Source organism: Lampetra fluviatilis, chromosome 53, assembly GCF_964198595.1.
Source record: "Lampetra fluviatilis chromosome 53, kcLamFluv1.1, whole genome shotgun sequence".
Classification (NCBI taxonomy): Eukaryota; Metazoa; Chordata; class Hyperoartia; order Petromyzontiformes; family Petromyzontidae; genus Lampetra; species Lampetra fluviatilis.
Window position 1 is genome coordinate 7989401 of NC_136327.1, and position 21107 is coordinate 8010507.

Sequence of the window (21107 nt, forward strand, 5' to 3'; positions counted from 1 at the left end):
GAAAACAAGTCGAGCGCCGGAGTTCAGAGCGGAGGGTCTCTCATCACGGGGGGGGGGGGATCGCGGAAGGTGGCAGCAGCTTTCACGAGGCCTCCGCTCTCTTCCCGCACCGCCGGTGAGCACGGCTGGGATGCGTACGGCGCGAAAAGAAATCCAACAACCGTGGAAGTCGCCCCTTCAGCGCCGGGCGGGGTGGGGGGGGGCGCATCGGGGGCGACGGCGGTCGCGGGGACCTTGGCGCGCAAGGCTGGTCGCGGCCAAATCGTAGCGTGGCCTCGCCCGGCAAAACTCAACGCAGCTTCGAGGAAGCCCAACGCAGCGTCCCGGTGTCTGCGACGTTTCGGTTTCATCTCCTTTTTCAGGCCGCAGCGTCGATGGCGCTGCCGCTTGTTCCGCGCCACGCGGATCGGCACCGAGGATTGTGGACAACGAGCATGGGGACAAACTCCAGGGAGCGCGCAGAGAAGCTCCGTCCTCAGCCCCCGGACCTCCGATTGACGCGGTTGGCTTCGTACGGCGCGACATAAGTTCAACGTACGCAACAACAACAACAACCGCCATTCGCCACTAAGTGGTGGTGATGTCGCCACGGTACTTGTGCCAGGCTAGGTGCACGTTGAGGCCACGTGAAGCGTAGAACGCACGCCGGCAGGAGGTCACGGGACAGACCCAGGAGGTGCCACGGGTCGACTGACGGAGATGAGTGACCGATGCACCACCTGTCACCCCTACTGTGCCAACGTACACACACAAAGACAAAGATCCCCCGTATAGCCTGAACAGACTGTTGGGGCAAGTGCTGTTCGCGAGCATCAATAAAGGCCGGAACAGCACGATGTTTACACACCGCACCAGGTACTCATTTAAGGCTGAATCGACTTAAGGGAGGCCCAGAACCGGTTCTGATAATCGTCACCGGTGTTGGCCGTGAGCGGTAATCGAACTCGGGTTGCCGGGTTCGTAGCGCGGCGAGCTAACCACGACACTACCGCTCCCCACACGCACAGGCAAAGACACGCGCGCACACACACTAACATACGTTAAATATTTCGCTGCACAAAACCGGGGACCGCATTCACAACGGAAACTGCGACACGAAACCGCCGTCTCGTGTCGCAGCCAGCGGTCTCGTACGACACGGGAGCGACGCTCGTTGACCGCCACGCGGCCGGCCACGATCGCCGGACCCACGCCGCGCGACACTGGTCACTGCCGACGACGCCCAAGGTCACACAAGCGGTGACACAAGCCGTGACACAAGCGGTCAACTCAAGCTGCGACAGACGCGTGAACGACCAAGCACTCGCTCCTTCACCACGCACGGCCGGCGAAGGAGCGTTGCTCCCAACGCGTGACATCTCTCGCGACAGCGTTCGCGTCAACGGCTCTCGCTGCCGTGTGCCGGCTACTCCAGTGATTTGTTTGATCCATGGATCACGTTGGGGGGGGGGGGGGGGGGCTGGGGGAGGGGGCTACCACGAGGAGGGCGGCCGCCATGCTTTTGAGGGTCGCGGGTCACCGCTTCGAACGTCGACCGCCAACCGAAGCGAGCGCACTTTCGCCGCCGGGGTTTGCGCGTCAAGACGCCGTCTCCTCGCTCCGCGAGCCGAGCTCTCGATCGGCGGGTGGCCGCTCGCGGACGCGGCATTCTCCGACGAAGTCTGCGGCATTCTCCGGATGTCGATAAGGCGTCCGTTGGCATCGCGTGCGGAACAACCGCGGATGATCCAAATCGGCTCGAAGTCAACGTCCGGGGACTCCCCCCCCGCCGCCCGCGCGACCCACGGTCCCTTCTCCTATATCGCGGGAGCGGTCGCGTTCCCGAAGGCATCGTGCGGTGAAGCGCGGCCCGCCACTGCGCGCGAGACGCGTGACGCAGGCCGGACCGAGACCGAGGCGCGCGAGGCGTGGAGAAGCGTCCGGCGGCAGCCCGCCCCGTGCGGTGACGCTACGCCGAGGCAGCCGTGGGACCGCTCGTTGCTACCAAGCGCCGTGACAAAGTTCCGTTCACTCGATCGCGTTGCATATCCAACTCGCGTCGTGGAAACAAAGCGCTCGCGGCGTTACAGGAGAGGAGACCGTACACGCAGAACGGGGGCGACGTGGCCGAGTGGCTTGCTGCCCGTCGTCATCATCGCCATCGTCGTCATCGTCGCAATCGTCGCCATCGTCGCCATCATCATCGTCGTCGTCATCGTCGCAATCATCGCCATCGTCGCCATCATCATCGTCGTCGTCATCGTCGCAATCATCGCCATCGTCGCCATCATCATCGTCGTCGTCATCGTCGTCATTGTCGCGGAGGTTCGAGGGGTTAGACAGGCCCCCCCCCCCCCCCCCCCAGTTAATGCAGCGCGCGTGTCGACCGAAATTATGAAAATAAATAAATGATGAATATTATTTTAATTGTGTTCTTTGGGTCTTTCAGTAAAGTCACGTCGATAGGTTCAAAGAAAATAACAAAAAATAACAAAAAACTACGACGTTTCGATCGCAACACAAGCGTTCGTCATCAGCTTTTTGTTATTTTTTTTAATTTTCTTTTAACCTATCGACATGACTTTACCGAAAGACCCAAAGAATATGAATTCCTGCAGTTTAAGTAAAAATTCTAATTGTGGTAGAAATAAAAAAAATAATACTACTACATGCCGCCTGTGAAACTACCGCAGGCTGTGCCTGTGGAACTCTGCAGCAGCAGCAGCAGCAGGAGCATCAGCAGCAGCAGCAGTATCAGCAGCAGCAGTATCAGCAGCAGCATCAGCAGCGCCTTCCTTCACCAAGACGCAAAGAGAGAGAGATGGCACGTATACCAAACAGCAATCAATCATTCGATTTGCTTTCACGTCCAATCATTTTCGCGAGTCGAATGTTTCATTTGTAATAACAGACACACGCATGTATAGTTTTCTCACGCACACGATTGCACAAGCGTCTGACTCAGCGCGTGTGTGCGTGTGTGTGCGTGCGTGCGCGCGCGTGTGTGCGTGTGTGCGTGTGCACATGTGTGTGTACGTGTGTGTGCGTGTGTGCGCGTGTGTGCGCGTGTGTGCGTGTGAGCGCGTGCGTGTGTGTGTGTGCGTGTTGCGTGCGTGTGTGCGCGTGTGTGCGTGCGCGTGCGTGCGTGTGTGTGTGCGTGTGTGTGTGTGTGTCGCTTCAGCGTTGGTTGCGCACGGCAGATGAGACGCGGTCCCTTTCAACGTCGCCGCCGCGCGCCGTCACGAGACTGAGAGCGGACACAAATTTCCCGAATCGCCGCATTAACAAATGTGGCAGAGCGCTAAGCCGTGCACATTAGCACGCACAGCTAATCATCACGACGGAGGCAAAGGCACTGTTAGAAATAAACAATTAGTATTTTATTTTACCAGGTAAGGCCCCACTGAGCTACGTAGTTTTTTTTTTCAGCAGCGACCTGTCCACGGATGATAGCTCAACGAAGTTGGCTCATCACGTGGAAATGTAAAGCAGCCAAATACTCTGACATGTCTAGCAGCTCGAATACGGAAACAAACCAGACCCAGCGATGAAAATTCATGTGACCACAGAGAGGGCGTTTTCCGCCAATTAACGAGCATATCTGTGGGGACCTTCTTGCAGGTATCAAAATGATGGGAAAAAAATAACCAGAAAAAGCTTCGCCTTTTCTGGCAACATTATCGGAGCGTGCTCGTTGCACATTTTTTTGCAGCAAGTTGCGTCTGGTTAACACATTTGGCGCTTGAACATCTGTACGCCTCCTGTTTTCTTGCCAGAGGTGGGTAGAGAAGCCCATTCGGCATTTGTCCATCAATTCACGAAGCGTTCACACGTGGGGGGGAAACGGGCGCGCGATGGTGCAACACTCGATCCCGTGCAGAAGGAACGGGTGGAGTCCACCATTGTTGCCGTGACTGCCTTCACCTGGCGAGCCAGGGACCCCTCCTCCTTCCTCCCCCTTCCCCTCGTCGAAGCCCACGGCGAAGGCAGTTTCACAACAACAACAACAACATCCGTGCGGTGATCAACCAACCCTCGCTGCCGCTGCCGCTTGCCGGATTACAGGCAGCAGCCACGTGCAGCGGCGTAGCCGCAACCATCACCACCACCGCCACCACCACCGCCGCCGCCACCACCACCGCCGCCGCCACCGCCACCACCGCCACCACCGCCGCCACCGCCGCCACCGCCACCACCGCCACCGCCACCACCGCCGCCACCACCACCGCCACCACCACCACCACCGCCACCACCACCACCGCCGCCATCACCACCACCACAACAACCACCGCCGCCGCCGCCACCACCACCACCGCCGCCACCACCACCGCCACCACCACCACCACCACCGCCACCGCCACCACCGCCGCCACCACCACCGCCACCACCACCACCGCCGCCATCACCACCACCACAACAACCACCGCCGCCGCCGCCACCATCGCCGCCATCACCACCGCCACCACAACCACCACCACCACCGCCGCCGCCGCCACAACTACCACCACCACAACCACCACCACCACAACTACCACCACCACAACCACCACCGCCGCCGCCACCACCACCACCACCACAACCGCCACCACCACAACCGCCACCGCCGCCGCCACCGCCACCACCGCCACCACCACCACCACCTCCGCCACCACCTCCATCGTAGGGGGTAAAACCTTTCAACCCTGCCTAGCGATTCAATGAAATGTCGTGATCCGGGACGGCTATTCCCGTTCAATAAATTATTCTTTTTATAAACTAAACGTAAACTGTGATGAATGGCAGCACCTCGAGTGGTCCGCAGGGGTGACGTGAACCCATTACACACGCACGGACGCACGAATCAAAGAAGCATTAATCCTCACGCACGCGACCTGAAGATCCACGCTCCGGTAGGCCGCTCGAAGAATCCTGCACGCCGTCGTTACCCCCCCCCCATCTCCACGGCCACCGCCACCATCCCCCCCACACCACCCCCCCCACCCTCTTGCTACGTGGGCCCGCGTATTCAGACGCTGCAGAAACCAGCTCTTGATCGTCTCGTGCAAGGGGGGAGCGGGGGGGGGGGTGCTGGGGGTTCCCGTTCTCAAAGTAACGGCTGCAGCTCAAGGCTTCTTGACGCTTGGGCAACGCATCCGTGGCCAGAGGGAGGAGGAGGGAGAAGGAGGAGTGGGGGGGAAGGAGGGGAGGGGGGGTGCATAGGCCCATTAGACGAAAGCAAAACAATCCCTTGCCAAATCGATGCGCTTACGCACACGAGCGAGCGAGAGAGAGCGAGAGAGAGCGAGCGAGCGAGGGGCGAGCGGAGCGCAGGAGTGATTCTTACACAGCATTACTCGCCGAGTGAAGGGGAGCGAGTGAGCTCTATGTGCCGTATCGAAAGGGCGGCTCCTTCCCAGGGGCCTCTTGGCCCCTTTCTTGATACCCGCTCAAGTTCACAAACACCCCCCCCATCGCCCCCACCCCCCATCGCCCACGTGAACTTTGCCCCCTCGATGGAGATGGGTGGAAGGAGGGTGGTGAGAGGGTGGTGGTGAATGGCAGAGGGTGGTGGTGAGTGGGTGGTGGTGAGTGGAGAGGGTGGTGAAGGTTTCTGGTGGTAGTTGCTGCGGGAATAAAACAAAATAAAGTTCCATTGTTCACGACGGCCGGCACCGACTCCCTCAATGACACGGAACCTGCGGGCGCACGCCACAGCTCGTGGCCGGCCGGCTCACAACAACCCACACGGGTGATAAAATAGGCAGCACCCGCGGGTGGTCGATCAGTGCCTGGAACTCCCCGCCCCCCACTCTCCACCCCCCCCCACACCCCGCCCCTCGTCTCCGTGGCCACGATAATTCTGCCGCGCCGGTTTCTGCCCGGCGACTCGCGATGTTTGACCGCGGCGTGAATCCCAACTTTGTTTTTCACGCGAGCGGCCCGAGATGGGCGGAGTGAGCGGTGGATGGCGCCATCGACGCAGAAAAACATTTTTAGATTTTCGTGGCGGGGGGGTGGGAGGGGGAGGTGGGGGGAGGGGCCGAGCAATTCCACAACGCGTCCTCTGGTCTAACGCCGTTTTGAGACGAGGCTCAAAAGAAAGCTGTCTCTGGTGTGGACCAATCAGTTTCAAGGACAATGCATATACTGTCAGAGCATGTTTTTTGTTTGCATTCTGACCACAAGTATTGTGGTTAATGCAGTGACATGATTCCTTGTAAAAGGTTTCAGTTTGGTGTTTTAACATCTTGACACAGCTGTTTTTTTCGCCAGAAAAAAGGGGAAAACCTATTCTCATTGTTCGGCAGAGCAATGAATCGGTACCTCTCTCTCACGAGTTGAGAGGGGCAAGCGGGACACCGAAGCTGGCTCCCTTGAGCACCCCCAAGGGGGTCCCCCCCCCCCCGCTCGTTTGATTCTATCGTCTCAGATTACAGTCGTACTTTGTCGACTTTGTTGTTGTTTGAACGGCGCCTCGGCTGCAGAATTAAACAAACGACGTCGCGATGCTGCTGCTGCTGATGATGATGATGATCAAGGCACTACCCCCCCCCCCCCCAAAAAAAATTGCACTGTGAAAGTTTTCGCTGTCGCGGCGACCGGCGTCACACCGACGTCACACCGTCGTCACACTGACGTCACAGCGTCGTCACGCCGTCGTCACGCCGACGTCACACCGGTGTCACACTGACGTCACACCAACATTAGACCGTAGTCACACCGTCGTCACACCGTCGTCACACCGTCGTCACACCGATATCACACCGACGTCACACCGACATCACACTGACGTCACACCGTCGTCACACCAACATTAGACCGTAGTCACACCATCGTTACACCGTCGTCACACCGACGTCACACCGTCGTCACGCCGACGTCACGCCGACGTCACACCGGTGTCACACTGACGTCACACCAACATTAGAGCGTAGTCACACCATCGTCACACCGTCGTCACACCGACGTCACACCGACGTCACACCGTCGTCACGCCGACGTCACACCGACGTCACACCGACGTCACACCGTCATCACGCCGACGTCACGCCGACGTCACACCGGTGTCACACTGACGTCACACCAACATTAGACCGTAGTCACACCATCGTCACACCGTCGTCACACCGACGTCACACCGACGTCACACCGTCGTCACACCCACGTCCCACCGACGTCACGCCGCCGTCGCACCTTGATGGCGAGGTCGCAGTGCTCGCTGGCGGCCGTCAGCTGGTCCATGTGCCGCTCCACCTCGGCGGCGGCGGAGATGCTGCAGCCGCTCTGCTTGCGGCCGCACACGGCGCTCTCGAGGCCCGAGAGCACACGCTGCAGCTCCGAGTTCAGGTCGCTGCTGCCGTCTGCGGGCGGCAAAGCGACGGGTTCAGGTTCCGGTACATCGGTGGGGTAACGCGTGGGTTGTCGCGCGCCGGTGGCTCTCTGGGCCCACCCCTCCTAGTGGAGGCCGCTCTGCCAGCAACGGCGATCGGTCCTGCTTGGAATTGGCACCGAGCGCGGCTCATTCATGACGCCCGTGAAATGTCGCGCGCGGTACAAGCGGCATTGCAGGAGGGCCTGGGTTCGATCCCGACCCCGACGCCTGCTGCTGCATATTTGGAGTAAGCGTGTTCGCTCTCTCGCTCTCTTTCTCGCTCTCTCGCTCTCGCTCTCTCTTTCTCCCCGTGGTGGTCGCGTGGATTTTTCTCCGGGTCCCCGGTTTTCCCCTCCACATTTAGAATCAACGTGCGTTTGGAGTACGTATGCATTTTGAACTTCTTTCGCACCCTACGTAGCCAACCTTGCAAAGCGGAGGTGCGGTGTATGTGTGCATGTCCAACTTCTATTGCACCATACGTATACAACCGTGCCAATCGGTGGTGCGCGGGGGGGGGGGCGGTTGGGCATTAGCGAGCAGCCCCAGCAGAGGCCGACACGACAGACACGACAGACACGACAGACACTCCCGCGGAGCTAATCGGCAAGACGAACGGTCGGCGTGCTGCATTACGGCACTTGTCAGTGCCGGTAGCGCCGCGTGAGTGCGCGAGTGCGTGTGTGCGTGTGTGCGTGTGTGCGCGTGTGCGTGTGTGCATGTGCGTGAGCGCGTGTGCGTGCGTGTGTGCGTGCGTGAGTGCGTGCGTGGGTGTGTGCGTGTGTGTGCGCATGTGTGCATGCGCGTGTGCGCGTGCGTGAGTGTGTGCGTGCGTGTGTGCGTGTGCGTGTGTGCGTGTGTGCGCGTGTGCGTGTGTGTGCCCTACTTGGGAAGAGTGAAAAACGGCCGAACTTTAATAGTCGGAGCCAGCCCGGCTGCTCGTTAAATCAGCCCGAATTAAAGTCACAGCCACACGCGTTAATGCCGCCCCCCCCCCCCCCCCCCATTAGCTGGGGCGGAGATATTGGTGGGGGTGGGGATTTAAACCGGCGATATTTGAGCTTCCATGAAACTAAAAAACGATCAATTTTATTTTATTAAAATGACGCGGAGCGCGTCCGCTGGCGCTTGCGGACGCGCGCGTGCACCCCCCCCCCCCCCCCCAATACGATAAACAGCGATCTCCAAAAACACCACGGACGGGACGGGTGTTTACGACGCGGCGCAATTGGGCGACGTTGGGCGCGCTCCGTGCTCCATCTCGACGCGTCGACATTTGATTCTGCGGCGATGAAACGGCAACAATTTCGCGCAGGAATAAAAAAATTATACTTTAAAAACTCTTTCCAAAATGCAATTCCACGCGGATTTTATTTTATTCTAATATATATTATTCAACGCATACAAAAAAAAGTGAGACGCCGATCAAATTAAATTCTCCATCGAAGATTTACCAGCCGGGTACCAATCATCGTTCACGCATTCTCAACTAATTCATTCCCAAGCGATAAACATACAGGGACCCCTCGACTTGCAAACTTTCAGAGATACGAACAAACCCTTCCGTAAGTCCAGTTGCCTGTTCGGACCGAGAGTCGTAAGTTCAACCGCTGCGCAATAGATGGCGGTGGTGGTATCTACATCTGCAGAACATGAAGAATCAGTGGCATCTACATCTGCAGAACATGAATAACCAGTGGCATCTACAGAACATGAATAACCAGTGGCATCTACATACAGCAAAACGTGAAGAGCCAGTAACATCTACATCTGCATAACGTGAAGAACCAGTGGCATCTACATCTACAGGAGATTATACAACTTTTAAAACCATTCCTCGTGTTTAGTGTACACGCCGTACACCACGTTTGGAATCGACATGAGTAAAGTTGTACTTACGAACAAATCGGCTTATGAACAGACCTCTGTAAAGTCACGTAGGTAAGAGAATAAAAATTAATAAAAGTAAAATAAAAATAAAATAAAATCACGACGTTTCGGAGGCAACACAAGCTTCCGTCTTTACTTGATGCAGCAGTCGTGCTGTGACGGTTCCACCTGAAGACGGAAGCTTGTGTTGCCTCCGAAACGTCGCGATTTATTATTTTATTTGTATTTTACTTTTATTAATTAAATTTTTTTACCTACGTGACTTTACCGAAAAAACCTAAGAATATGAATCCTTGCAGTCACGAAAGCTTCAAATCTAGACCTCTGGAACCCAACTGGTTAGTAAATAAAGGAGTCCCTGTATAGGCCAAAGGGGCAGCCCTATAATCGCTCGCTCGCACCGCCGCTGGCAGGAGCCTCCAAAGGAACGAGCTCTAGAGCCCCTCCAGAGGAGTCTTTGGCCTACTCTTCCACGCTAGCCAGTACGTCTTGGAAGAGGCGGAAGTACCCACACTTTACCCCACCGCACAATGCGTCCTGCCAATCGACTGCGGAGAACCACATTTGGCGATGAGCGCGGTTGTTGGCTACGTAGGCTGCGTAAGAAGGTCAGCGTACATACCCGCTCCTTCGATTAACACGGTTGGTCATGTACGGTGCGAAGAAGTTCTACATAATACATTAAACGTGCTCCTTGGGTGGACAGAGGCAGGGGGACGGGTGGATTTGGGAAACTTTGCGAGCGTTTCGACCGCCGCGCCGGGAGATGGAGTGCAATTGCGGTGCCCTGGCTGACCTAACTTACGATAAGCTGAGTAGCGGGGAAATTGAGTTTTCAGGTCCATACGGCGTTTGTGTTTCTCCATTGTGATGGGACTTTGTGGGGTGAACGTTGAGATTTAGAAGGGCACGGGGTGACCAATGAGGTCTGAATTTGTCTGCAATAAGGTAGGGCGCTGATAAGGCGTTGACGGGGACGCACTATAGTGGTTCAACTAAAAAGCAAGTCTTTAACTCGGGTGAATTAATGGGCGATCGAAGTCCACGTGAATGGTAGCCACGGCAGTAAGCAGCAGCAGCAGTAGCGGTAGATGAGCGCTGAGGGTGCGCGACTGACCCCCCCCCCCTCGCGGCGAGTGAGCGAACGAGCGAGCGACGGATCACCGGTGACCTGGACCACCGCTTCACTCTGTCGGGGGCAGCAGCAGCGCCGGGCGCTCGCCCCAGCCGCAGTGGCTTCCGGTTGCTGAACGAATAGGTAATGTATACTCCTTGGTTCTTTCGGTAAAGTCACGTGTGTGAAAAAATAAAATAAATCACTGCGTGACTTTACCAAAAGATTCAAAGCAAGATTGAATAGGTTATGTCCTGACTGAAAGCTTTCGTGACTGCAGGAATCATATCTTTGGGTCTTTCGGTAAAGTAACGTAGACTGCTCCTGCAGCTACTCATGAAGGGGTGGGGGGTGGGAGGGGGTGGGAGGGTAGGGGGGTGCTGGCTTAGTTATCAAGTTAGGGCAAGGAAGGTCACAAGCAAGGCCCCGGGAGAAAAAAAACATTTCGCAAAAAGAAATCTCTCCGGACGAAATGTAGACGCCTCAAGACGAGCGAGCGGGCGAGTTCCTTCTCCGCGGCGGGCTCCCCCCACGCGGGTCTCGTTACTCGGCGAGTATTTATAGACGCGGCGGGGAGGTGGGCGGCAGCTGTTGTGGGGGGTGGTGAGGGGGGGGCACCGCCACGCCTGGCGGGAGACCGACCACCCTCACAATCCGGCTACGCCACGCGGCGGTGGCAGCGACGAGGAGGAGGGGGGAGGGGGAGGAGGGGGAGGAGGGGGAGGAGGGGGAGGAGGAGGGGGAGGAGGAGGGAGAGGAGGGGGAGGAGGAGGAGGGGAGGAGGAGGGGGAGGAGGGGGAGGGGGAGGAGGAGGGAGAGGAGGGGGAGGAGGAGGGGGAGGAGGAGGGGAGGAGGAGGAGGGGGAGGAGGAGGGGGGAGGAGGGGGAGGGGGGAGGAGGAGGAGAGGAGGGGGAGGAGGAGGGGGAGGAGGAGGGGGAGGAGGAGGAGGGGGAGGAGGAGGGGGAGGAGGAGGAGGGGGAGGAGGGGGAGGAGGAGGGGGAGGAGGGGGAGGAGGAGGGGGAGGAGGGGGAGGAGGAGGGGGAGGAGGCGGAGGAGGAGGGGGGAGCCCCCCTCACCACCCCGCCCGGGAGATTACTGTCGGTGCCCTGAACCCGGATTGCTCCCAGTGCTGCCCCCCCCCCCCCCAAAAAAAAAAAACCGTAAACACCCTCGACAACACACAGATGACGATCGTCGTCACGTCAGTAGGCCACGCCACGTACGCCGGACTTCTTTCGCGCCGTACGTAGCTCGTCGACACGGGCGGCATGCACGAGCGGCCCCCCCTCTCCCTCCCCCACAAGGCACCCCCCCCGGCGGCGACCTCGGTGAAGCCGTAGCCAATCCCGACGGAGAGCACGGGTGGCCCCGTGACCCCCGTGGTCAGAGACGCCGAGAGGTCAGAGTTCAAATCCGAGACGCGGCCCCGTGCTCGACAGCGTGCTTGGGCTTCCGACATCTGGCGAGAATGGGTGGCTAGGAGATGTCGACTACCTCGCCTGGTATGCGGGACGTCGCGAGTTAGATCCCAGCCCTGACGCCTGCTGTATATTTGGAGTTTGTGTGTCTCTCACTATCTCTCTCTCTCTCTCCCCGTGTTCACGTAGATTTTTCTCCGGGTCCACCGGTTTTTCCCTCCACATTTAGAATCAACGTCACGCGTTTAGAGCATTCGGCTGCTGCTATAAATGTCCACGTGACGATGACGATGATCCACCACTTCGTTGAGCTTTCACTTGCGATGGCCAGGTCGCTTCTGAAAGAGGAGCCAGACAGCTTCAGCGGGGCCTTACCTGGTACAAAAATAAAAATGTTGTAGTTCGATTTAGTTTCCGGGTGATTTGGTCATCGGCCGACACGACTGAGAACCCGGGTTCGAATCCAGGTTTAATTCCCTGCCTGGGATTAAACTCGGGGTTGCCCAAGTGCAGAGGGAGTTGGTGGTTTCAGTCCGGTCACAAATGACCGTGAAATTAAAATCCACGATAATACATTTTGGTCTTGTCAATTAACATGCCTACATTCTAATCTCTTAAATATACATGGAATTTTTCTAACACGTCACAAACAATTCTCCGTGGCAGGGCCCGTACGAAGTTACACCTCCAGCCGTGCGATTAAAACAAATCGCTCGCCAGGAAGTAGTTCTGTGGTCACCTCCTTCCGGCCCGCGCCAACGCTTCCGGCGCGAAAAGGCGTTCGTCGTCATTACAGATCCCAGTCATTGCTGACTCGAGGTAAAACGTTCGCGGGGTTCCTCCAATCGTTTGAAGGTTACGGGCGTCTCCGTATACGGGGCTCCCAGAGGCACGCAGCAGCAGCAGCGGCAGCGGCAGCAGCGGCAGCAGCGGCAGCAGCAGCGGTAGCTGCGGCGGCAGCGGCGGCGGCAGCGGCGGCAGCGGCGGCAGCGGCAGCGGCGGCAGCGGCAGCAGCAGCAGCAGCAGCTGCAGCAGCAGCAGCTGCAGCAGCAGCGGCAGCAGCAGCGAACGGCGTTGACCGACGAGTCCTAACGAAGACAAAACCGGTCCGACAGTTGCCCCGTTGCCTCGCCACGTTCAAGAATGTCGGCGGCTTCCAGGCGACGTATCGGCCACTTGTTCAGTTCTTTTGAGCTGGTGGTGTGGGTGAGGCTGGCAGAGCTTTTGTGCGCGCGACGGCACACACCGCTGCGAGCTTGTTCAATCAATTCGTTTTTGCAGCTCGCGTGTAAAGAAAGTAAAAAACTAAAATGTTCTGTCGCGACGAGTTTGTCGCTCGTCAATCACGGGTTTGACGGATATCTCCTCCGGCGGGGCGTTGTCGAGCACAGCACGGCTACGGCGCTGCCCCTGCGAGGATTCTGAGTGGACGCCGCATCCCATGACACCATGACACCAATGCACGGACAGCGCCACTGACATAGAACTGGGGGGGGGGGGGGGAGTTCTGAGCGGTAGTGAGCTGCAACTTTCGCTGTCACGAGGACGCTGAAACACGCGCGCTGCCGCTGCAGCTGCCTGAACGCGCCGTAGTCTAGCGGCATGCACGGGTTGCTGACAACGATGATGATGATGAGACCAACTATGATAACGATGATGATAGTGATGATGACGACAACCAGGGCCGGATTAAGATTGTGTAGGCCCCTGGGCTACAGCTACTGTGAGGCGACGATGATGACGACGGTTATGACAATAACGATGATGACGGCAACGAAGATGACGACGATGACAACGACGACGACGATGACAATGATGTATCACGACGACGACGATGATGACAATGACCTCGACGATGATCGGCGGGTCAGGACTAACGGCCCGAGTGGCAGCTCACAGCGGCGGAGGCAACGGGTCCCAGAGCACGTCTGCCGCGGAGATGGAGCGAAGACACCGGCTCGTGCGCGGGCGCTAACAGACGGAGCGTGGCGCCGGCTTGGGGGAGGCCTCCATCCAGCAGTGGACCGACCACGGCCGACGATGACGACGATGGACATTTGAACAAGGCAACACTGAAGTTGAAGTTGACGCCGTTTAAAATGGTACATTTAGAACAAGCAGAGGGATCAGAAATGCTCACCGCAACCCACCATTGACACTGCCCACTAAACGGTTGCCCATTATTATTATAATCACTGCGTTTTACCCAGTCTCACCGAGTCTCAAGACTCTCTTTCAGGAGGGTCCTGCCAAGTTTTTGCAGTGGGCGTTGCTGTGTGTGTGGGCACCACGATGGCTACGAAGATGTTAACTACCTCGTCTGGTCTACAGGAGGTCGTGGGTTCGATCCCGACCCTTACGCCTGCTGCTGTATATTTTGAGTTTGCGTGTTTGCTCTCTCTCTCGCTCTCTCCCCCCCGTGGTGGTCGCGTAGATTTTTCCCCGGGTCGCCTGTTTTCCCCTCCACATTTAAAATCAACGTGCGTTTAGAGTACGTATGCATTTTGAACTTCTATCGCACCGTACGTATACAAGTTTGCGGTGTCTCTCTCTCATCATCATCATCATCACGGTGGCTAGGAGATGTTAACTACCTCGCCTGGTATACAGGAGGTCGTGGGTTCGATCCTGACCCTGACGCCTGCAGTATATTTGGAGTTTGTGTGTCTCTCTCCACGTGGTCGCGTGGATTTTTCTCCGGGGCCTCCGGTTTCTCCCTCCACATTCAGAATCAACGTGCGCTCAAGAGAATTAGGCCGATACAAATGTCCACGTGATAAGCCCACTTCGTTGCGCTATCGTTTGTGTCGGCCAGGACGCTTCTCAAAAAGAGCTAATATACAGCTCAGTGGGCCTCACCTGCTAAAATAAACATTGTTTCAATCTTAATTTGAAGCTTTCGTGACTGCAGGGATTACTCTTTGGTTATTTCGGTAAAGTCACGTATGAAGATAAAATAATAAATTAAATAATAGCATACTACGACGTTTCGATTGCAACACAAGCAATCATCATCAGGTATAAAAGAAATAGCAACAAAAATCTAACCAGAAAACTATATATTTGTGATATCTGTCTGCTTATATGTCCGTCTATAGTTTTCTGGTTAAGATTTTTGTTGCTATTTCTTTTATACCTGATGATGATTGCTTGTGTTGCAATCGAAACGTCGTAGTATGCTATTATTTAATTTATTATTTTATCTTCATACGTATGACTTTACCGAAAGAACCAAAGAGTAAACATCGTTCCGTTGAGAATCTAGCCCCGTGGAGGCGGCAGCGAGGGTTGGTGGACCGCGCGTAGATGTCGTACCCCGGCACGCCAGGGGAAGGCGGTACAGCAAAGTGCGGGCTAACATCACCCGCCCCTTCTCTACGGCATGGAGTTGTGCGTCCCTTGTGCACGTCAGACTCCTCCGGGTCCTCCAGTTGCCTGCCACGTGTGAACGCCAAATTGTCCGTGAACACCTTCATAGACAGAGGACAGCAGAGCTTGGAGGAGAAATTGGCATAGAGTTGTGCGTCCCTTGTGCATGTCAGACTCCTCCGGGTCCTCCAGTTGCCTGCCACGTGTGAACGCCAAATTGTCCGACAACACCTTCGTAGACAGAGGACAGCAGAGCTTGGAGGAGAAATTGGCATAGAGTTGTGCGTCCCTTGTGCATGTCAGATTCCTCCGGGTCCTCCAGTTGCCTGCCACGTGTGAACGCCAAATTGTCCGACAACACCTTCGTAGACAGAGGACAGCAGAGCTTGGAGGAGAAATTGGCATAGAGTTGTGCGTCGCTTGTGCATGTCAGATTCCTCCGGGTCCTCCAGTTGCCTCCCACGTGTGAACGCCAAATTGTCCGACAACACCTTCGTAGACAGAGGACAGCAGAGCTTGGAGGAGAAATTGGCATAGAGTTGTGCGTCCCTTGTGCATGTCAGATTCCTCCGGGTCCTCCAGTTGCCTGCCACGTGTGAACGCCAAATTGTCCGACAACACCTTCGTAGACAGAGGACAGCAGAGCTTGGAGGAGAAATTGGCATAGAGTTGTGCGTCCCTTGTGCATGTCAGATTCCTCCGGGTCCTCCAGTTGCCTGCCACGTGTGAACGCCAAATTGTCCGACAACACCTTCGTAGACAGAGGACAGCAGAGCTTGGAGGAGAAATTGGCATAGAGTTGTGCGTCCCTTGTGCACGTCAGACTCCTCCGGGTCCTCCAGTTGCCTGCCACGTGTGAACGCCAAATTGTCCGACAACACCTTCGTAGACAAGAGGACAGCAGAGCTTGGAGGAGAAATTGGCATAGAGTTGTGCGTCGCTTGTGCATGTCAGATTCCTCCGGGTCCTCCAGTTGCCTCCCACGTGTGAACGCCAAATTGTCCGACAACACCTTCGTAGACAGAGGACCGCAGAGCTTGGAGGGGGATTGGCACTGGCTCACAGCCTGGCTGCTGCTGCTGCCGCCGCTTCTCATCCTCGCGCCTCCGAGCCGTCTCCTCCCTTTACGGGAGAGCGAGCGATCGCTGTGCGGCGGTGGCTTAGTCATGCGTTGATGTCATTGCCACTATCATGGCTGGTGAAATAAAAAAATTAAATAAAAGCAATCATCCCAAGTGAGTAAGTTGCAGGTTACTTTTAAGCATTGGGATGCCTGGCCAACACTGTGCCACTTAGCAGTGGGAAGAAACCGGGAACCCCAGAGAAAACCCATGCAGAACGGGGAGGGGGGGGGGGTGGAGAGAACATGCAAACTGTTTGGTTTTATCGGTAAAGTCACGTAGGTAAAACAAGCAATAAAATAAATTAAAACAACTAAATTAAATCACGACGTTTCGGAGGCAACACGAGCTTCCTTCATGAGGTGTAAACATTTTTTTGTCGTTTTCATTAATTTCATTGATTGTTTTTACCTACGTGACTTTACCGAAAAAACCCAAGAGGATGAATCCTTGCAGTCGCGAAAGCTTCAAATCTAGAAGAACATACAAACTCCGTGCAGAAAGGCGCGCGGGTAGGGGATCGAACCCAGGTGCCTCTTGCTGCGAGGCGCGAGCGAGCGATACTGCTTCTCCACTACCCACAATCGCGCGGTGAATTCCTTCCCGGGTATCCACCTCCGCATTTTAATCGTTGGATTACGATTCCGAGCCCGGCGATGAGCGCAGCAATGATAATAATAATGATGACGACGGCTTTGCGAGTCTTTTTAATTAAGTCCTTTGTAATTAAGGGCGGACAACTGTGATCCGTCGCCTCGAAGCTCGTAACCACGCAGCCGCGTAATGAAGCGTGATGCAATCAGAGCGAGAAGCGCAGCCCGTGTGCGTGTGTGTGCGTGTGCGTGTGTGCGTGTGTGTGCGTGTGCGTGCGCGTGTGCGTGTGTGTGTGTGTGCCTGCGTGTCCGTGTGTGTGTGTGCCTGCGTGCGTGTGTGTGCGTGTGCCTGCGTGCGTGTGTGTGTGTGTGCGTGTGTGTGTGCCTGCGTGTGTGTGCGTGTGTGTGCGTATGTGTGCCTGCATGCGTGTGTGTGCGTGCGTGTGCGTGTATGTGTGCGTGTGTGTGCGTGTGTGTGCGTGTGTGTGTGCCTGCGTGTATGTGTGTGTGCGTGCGTGTGCGCGCGTGTGCGCGTGTGTGCGTGTGTGCGTGTGTGCCTGCGTACGTGTGTGTGCGTGTGTGTGCGTGCGTGTGCGTGTGTGCGTGTGTGCGTGTGCGTGTGTGCGTGTGTGCGTGCGCCTGCGTGCGTGTGTGCGCGCGTGCGTGTGTGCCTGCGTGTGTGTGCGTGCGTGTGCCTGCGTGTGTGGGCGTGTGTGTGCGTGTGTGCGCGTGTGTGTGTGTATATGTGTGTGGGGAGCGGTGGTGTAGAGGTTAGCGCTCTGTGTTACGAACCCGGCGATCCGAGTTCAATTCCCGCTCATGGCCAACACCAGCGACGATTATCCAAACCGGTCCTCGGTTGACTCAGCCTCAAATGAGTACCTGGTGCGGTGTGTAAACATCGCCACTGGGGAGACAAAGGCAGTGGTGCTGGCCACCCACCCCCTCGTGTGCCGTGCCGGCCTTCATAGGTGCTCGCTAAGAGCACTTGCCCCTACAGTCTGTTACAAGGCTTGGGGCATCTTTTGTGTCTCAATTCTTTTCATGCCTGCGAGTTGAAATTCAAGTTTGGAGTGTATGCGCTGTAATCCTGCGGTTCGCTTTGTTTTCTACAACGTTTTTTTTATATAAACGGGCTGTGGTTGAAGAGGTGAAGTATTTGACGAGCACAAGGGCAGTCGTTGAACAACATCATCATCATCGTCGTTGTCTTCATCGTCGTCAACATCATCAACATCGTCAACATCGTCATCATCAACATCGTCAACATCGTCATCGTCAACATCGTCACCATCGTCGTCATCACCATCATCGTCATCGTCATCATCGTCGTCACCATGGTTATCGTCACCATGGTCATTGTCAACATCGTCATCGTCGTCATCAACATCGTCATCATCATCAACATCGTCATCGTCAACATCGTCATCGTCGTCATCAACATCGTCAGTCAACATCGTCAGTCAACATCGTCGTCATCGTCAAAGATTGTCATCGTCAACGTTGTCGTCACCGTCGTCATCATCGGCAGTGATCTATCCACTGCTGGATTAAGGCGTCCCCCCGCAAGCCATCGCAGTCCGCCGCTGAAATGTTGTGTCTGAAAACCCTCCTCCACCCCACACAGACGGTTAATGATGCTGTCGCGTGAACGAACGCGCCCATCGCATTAAAGCGAAACTATTTTATTTTACCGGCTTAAGGCCACCGAGCTGCGAGCCATTTGTCGGAGGCGACCTGGACACACGTGATGACAGACCATCATCATCGAAGTGGCTGATATCATCATAATCATCATCATCATCACGCGTGGGACTTCGTAGTGGCAGCCAAATCATCTCAATGCGTGTTTCCCAGTGTGGAGAGCAATACCGGAGTTAAAACTGAAAAAACTAAACTATTCTTATTTTACCAGGCAAGGCCCCACTGAGTTCTGTAGCTCTCTTTCCGAAGCGACCCGGCTGCCACAGCTGACAGCTCAACCAAGTGGCTCGTCATTAAGTGCACACTTAGAGCAGCGGGCAAATACTCTTAGACGGGTGACGTTGATTCTAAACGTGGACGGAAAAACGCGGAAGACCCGGAGCTAAATCCACGCGACCATGGGAGAGAGAAAGACACGCTAACTCCAAATATACAGCAGGCGTCGCCAGGGTCCGGGATCGAACCCACGACCTCCCGCGCACCAGGCGAGGGAGTTAACGTCTCCTGGAGTAGCGCCACCGTGTTGCCGGAGGGCAACGTCACGACGCGGACGTTTCGCTGGTCGTCACAACAACCAGCACCATGAGGCAGTCGCCAGAGATTGTGAAAAGGCCCTCACCGGTTCAGGCCATGAACAGGTGGCGACGCAAGAAACTACCACGAACCGAATCGTCGTTGTCGACGCGCTACAATTCGCAAACTGGCGGTTGACGATGACCGGCGATTCGCAATGTGGAGTCTGTGAGGGAGGAAGATCTCTGTCCGTGTGTTCCTTCCCGCGGGTCAATTTATAAATGTCTTATGTGGGTGCCACGGTGGCGAAAAGTTAACTACCTCGCCTGGTATACAGGAGGTCGTGGGTTCGATGCCGACCCTGACGATGCCTGCAGTGTATTTGGAGTTTGCGTGTTTTCTCATTGGGGTCGTGCAGATTCTTACGCGGCTCCTCCGGTTTGGCTCTCCACATTCAGAATAAACTGACGTCCATGGAGTGAACTCTCAACGCACGATGTTGACTTTCAATGGGGAGGGGAAAACCGGAAGACCCGAAGAGAAATCCACGCGACCACAGGGAGATCACGCAAACTCCAAATAGGCATCGTCAGAGTCGGGATCGAACCCACGACCTCCTGTATACCAGGCGATGTAGTGAACATCTCCTAGCCACCTTGATGATGATGAGAGAGAGAGAGATGCAAATTGCAAATATACAGCAGGCGTCAGGACCGGGATTCGAACCCACGACCTCCTGTATACCAGGCGAGGTAGTTAACATCTATAGCTACTGTGAGGATGATGAGAGAGAGAGACACGCAAACTCCAAATATATAGCAGGTGTCAGGACCGGGATTCAAACCCACGACCTCTTGTATACCAGGCGAGAGAGTTAACATCTCACCACCGTGGCACCCTCGCACCTTGTTCACTCATTTTCACCCACAGTTCAACACTCGCTGCGCATGCCCTGCGCAGGCAACCAACCGGTGACGTTGGAACGATCTCGACCCCTTTCGAGCACGGTGGCCCAAACAGCGGACACGGCCACGCCGTTCAGCTCCGTCGAGCTGGTGGTCTGGACAAGGCTGAGAGCGATGCCCACGCAAATTTGTGCGGTCACGTGGCACGGCGCGCGAGGTCACGCGGATGGCAGCGGCGCCTCCCTGCTGCTTGCGAGCTGCGCGGCTTTGCCCGCCGCGACATCTCCTGCCGCGTCGGTGGTCGAGACGAGGCCGAGGGCGTTGTGCATCGGCAACGGTGCGGCCCGCAAGACGCGCGTGCCGCGCAAGGTCGCGCAGATGGCTGCGGCGCCTTCCCGACTGTGTGCGAGCGTCGAGGTCACATCGAAGCGCGAGCCTCTCGCTACTCGGGAACGAGGGGGGGGGGCGGTTTGGGGGGGGGAGGGGCAAAAGCTGCACCCAGGGAGCCGTAAGCACGTGGGAGGCCCTGAGGCTGGAGATGATGGGGGCGATGATGGTCTCCGTCGCGTTACGCCGCCGCATTGCGCTTTGTTCCCGACTGGCGGATCGTATCGCCGCTCGCTGCCAATGGGGGGGGGGGCGGGAGTTTTTTCCCCTCCGTGCAAAATGTCAAAACAGATCAATCACACGTTTTTTTTTACCCTCCTTCGTAAAGCGCAAGCGACTTCGAGATACAGATAACTTTTTATCTGTCGTCTTTACACGCCAGTGGGGGTGGGTGGCGGGGGCGGGGGGGGATGCGGTCCTGTCAAAATTAAAGAGAGAAATAAAACACGCACGCACACGCACGCACGCATGCAAAGTCCGCCCTTTGCGCGCGGAGAAAAGAAAGGGGACCGATTTTGAGGAAGCTCAGCGCCGTCGCAGCTTGGCGGCCGCGGGATTCACGGCGGGCAAAGGAAAAAGGCCGCCGGAGGAGAGAGAGAGAGAAAATCACTCGACGATGAAGCTGATAAAGGTCCTGAAAGGACGCTGCAATATTATTATCATCATATTATTTTTAGCTAGAAGACGAACGACGCGAGTTACGAACAAATGGGAATAAAGTCGCCGTCCTGACAATTCTCAGCTTCTGGGTAATGTAGCAACA

General features: G+C 56.3%; 1 protein-coding gene across 4 annotated transcripts in view; it reads right to left on the minus strand.

Annotated features, from left to right (window-relative positions):
- The window catches only part of LOC144949356 (colorectal mutant cancer protein-like), a 106666-nt gene that overhangs the window by 24070 nt on the left and 61489 nt on the right, over positions 1-21107 (minus strand). For all 4 annotated transcript variants that reach the window (XR_013640273.1, XM_078879345.1, XM_078879344.1 and 1 more), the window contains exon 4: positions 7153-7319. Coding sequence is in view for 3 of the 4 variants with exons in the window: in XM_078879345.1 (XP_078735471.1) it covers positions 7153-7319 (167 nt within the window). In the remaining variant the exon portion in view is untranslated. The remainder of the gene's footprint in view (positions 1-7152; positions 7320-21107) is intronic.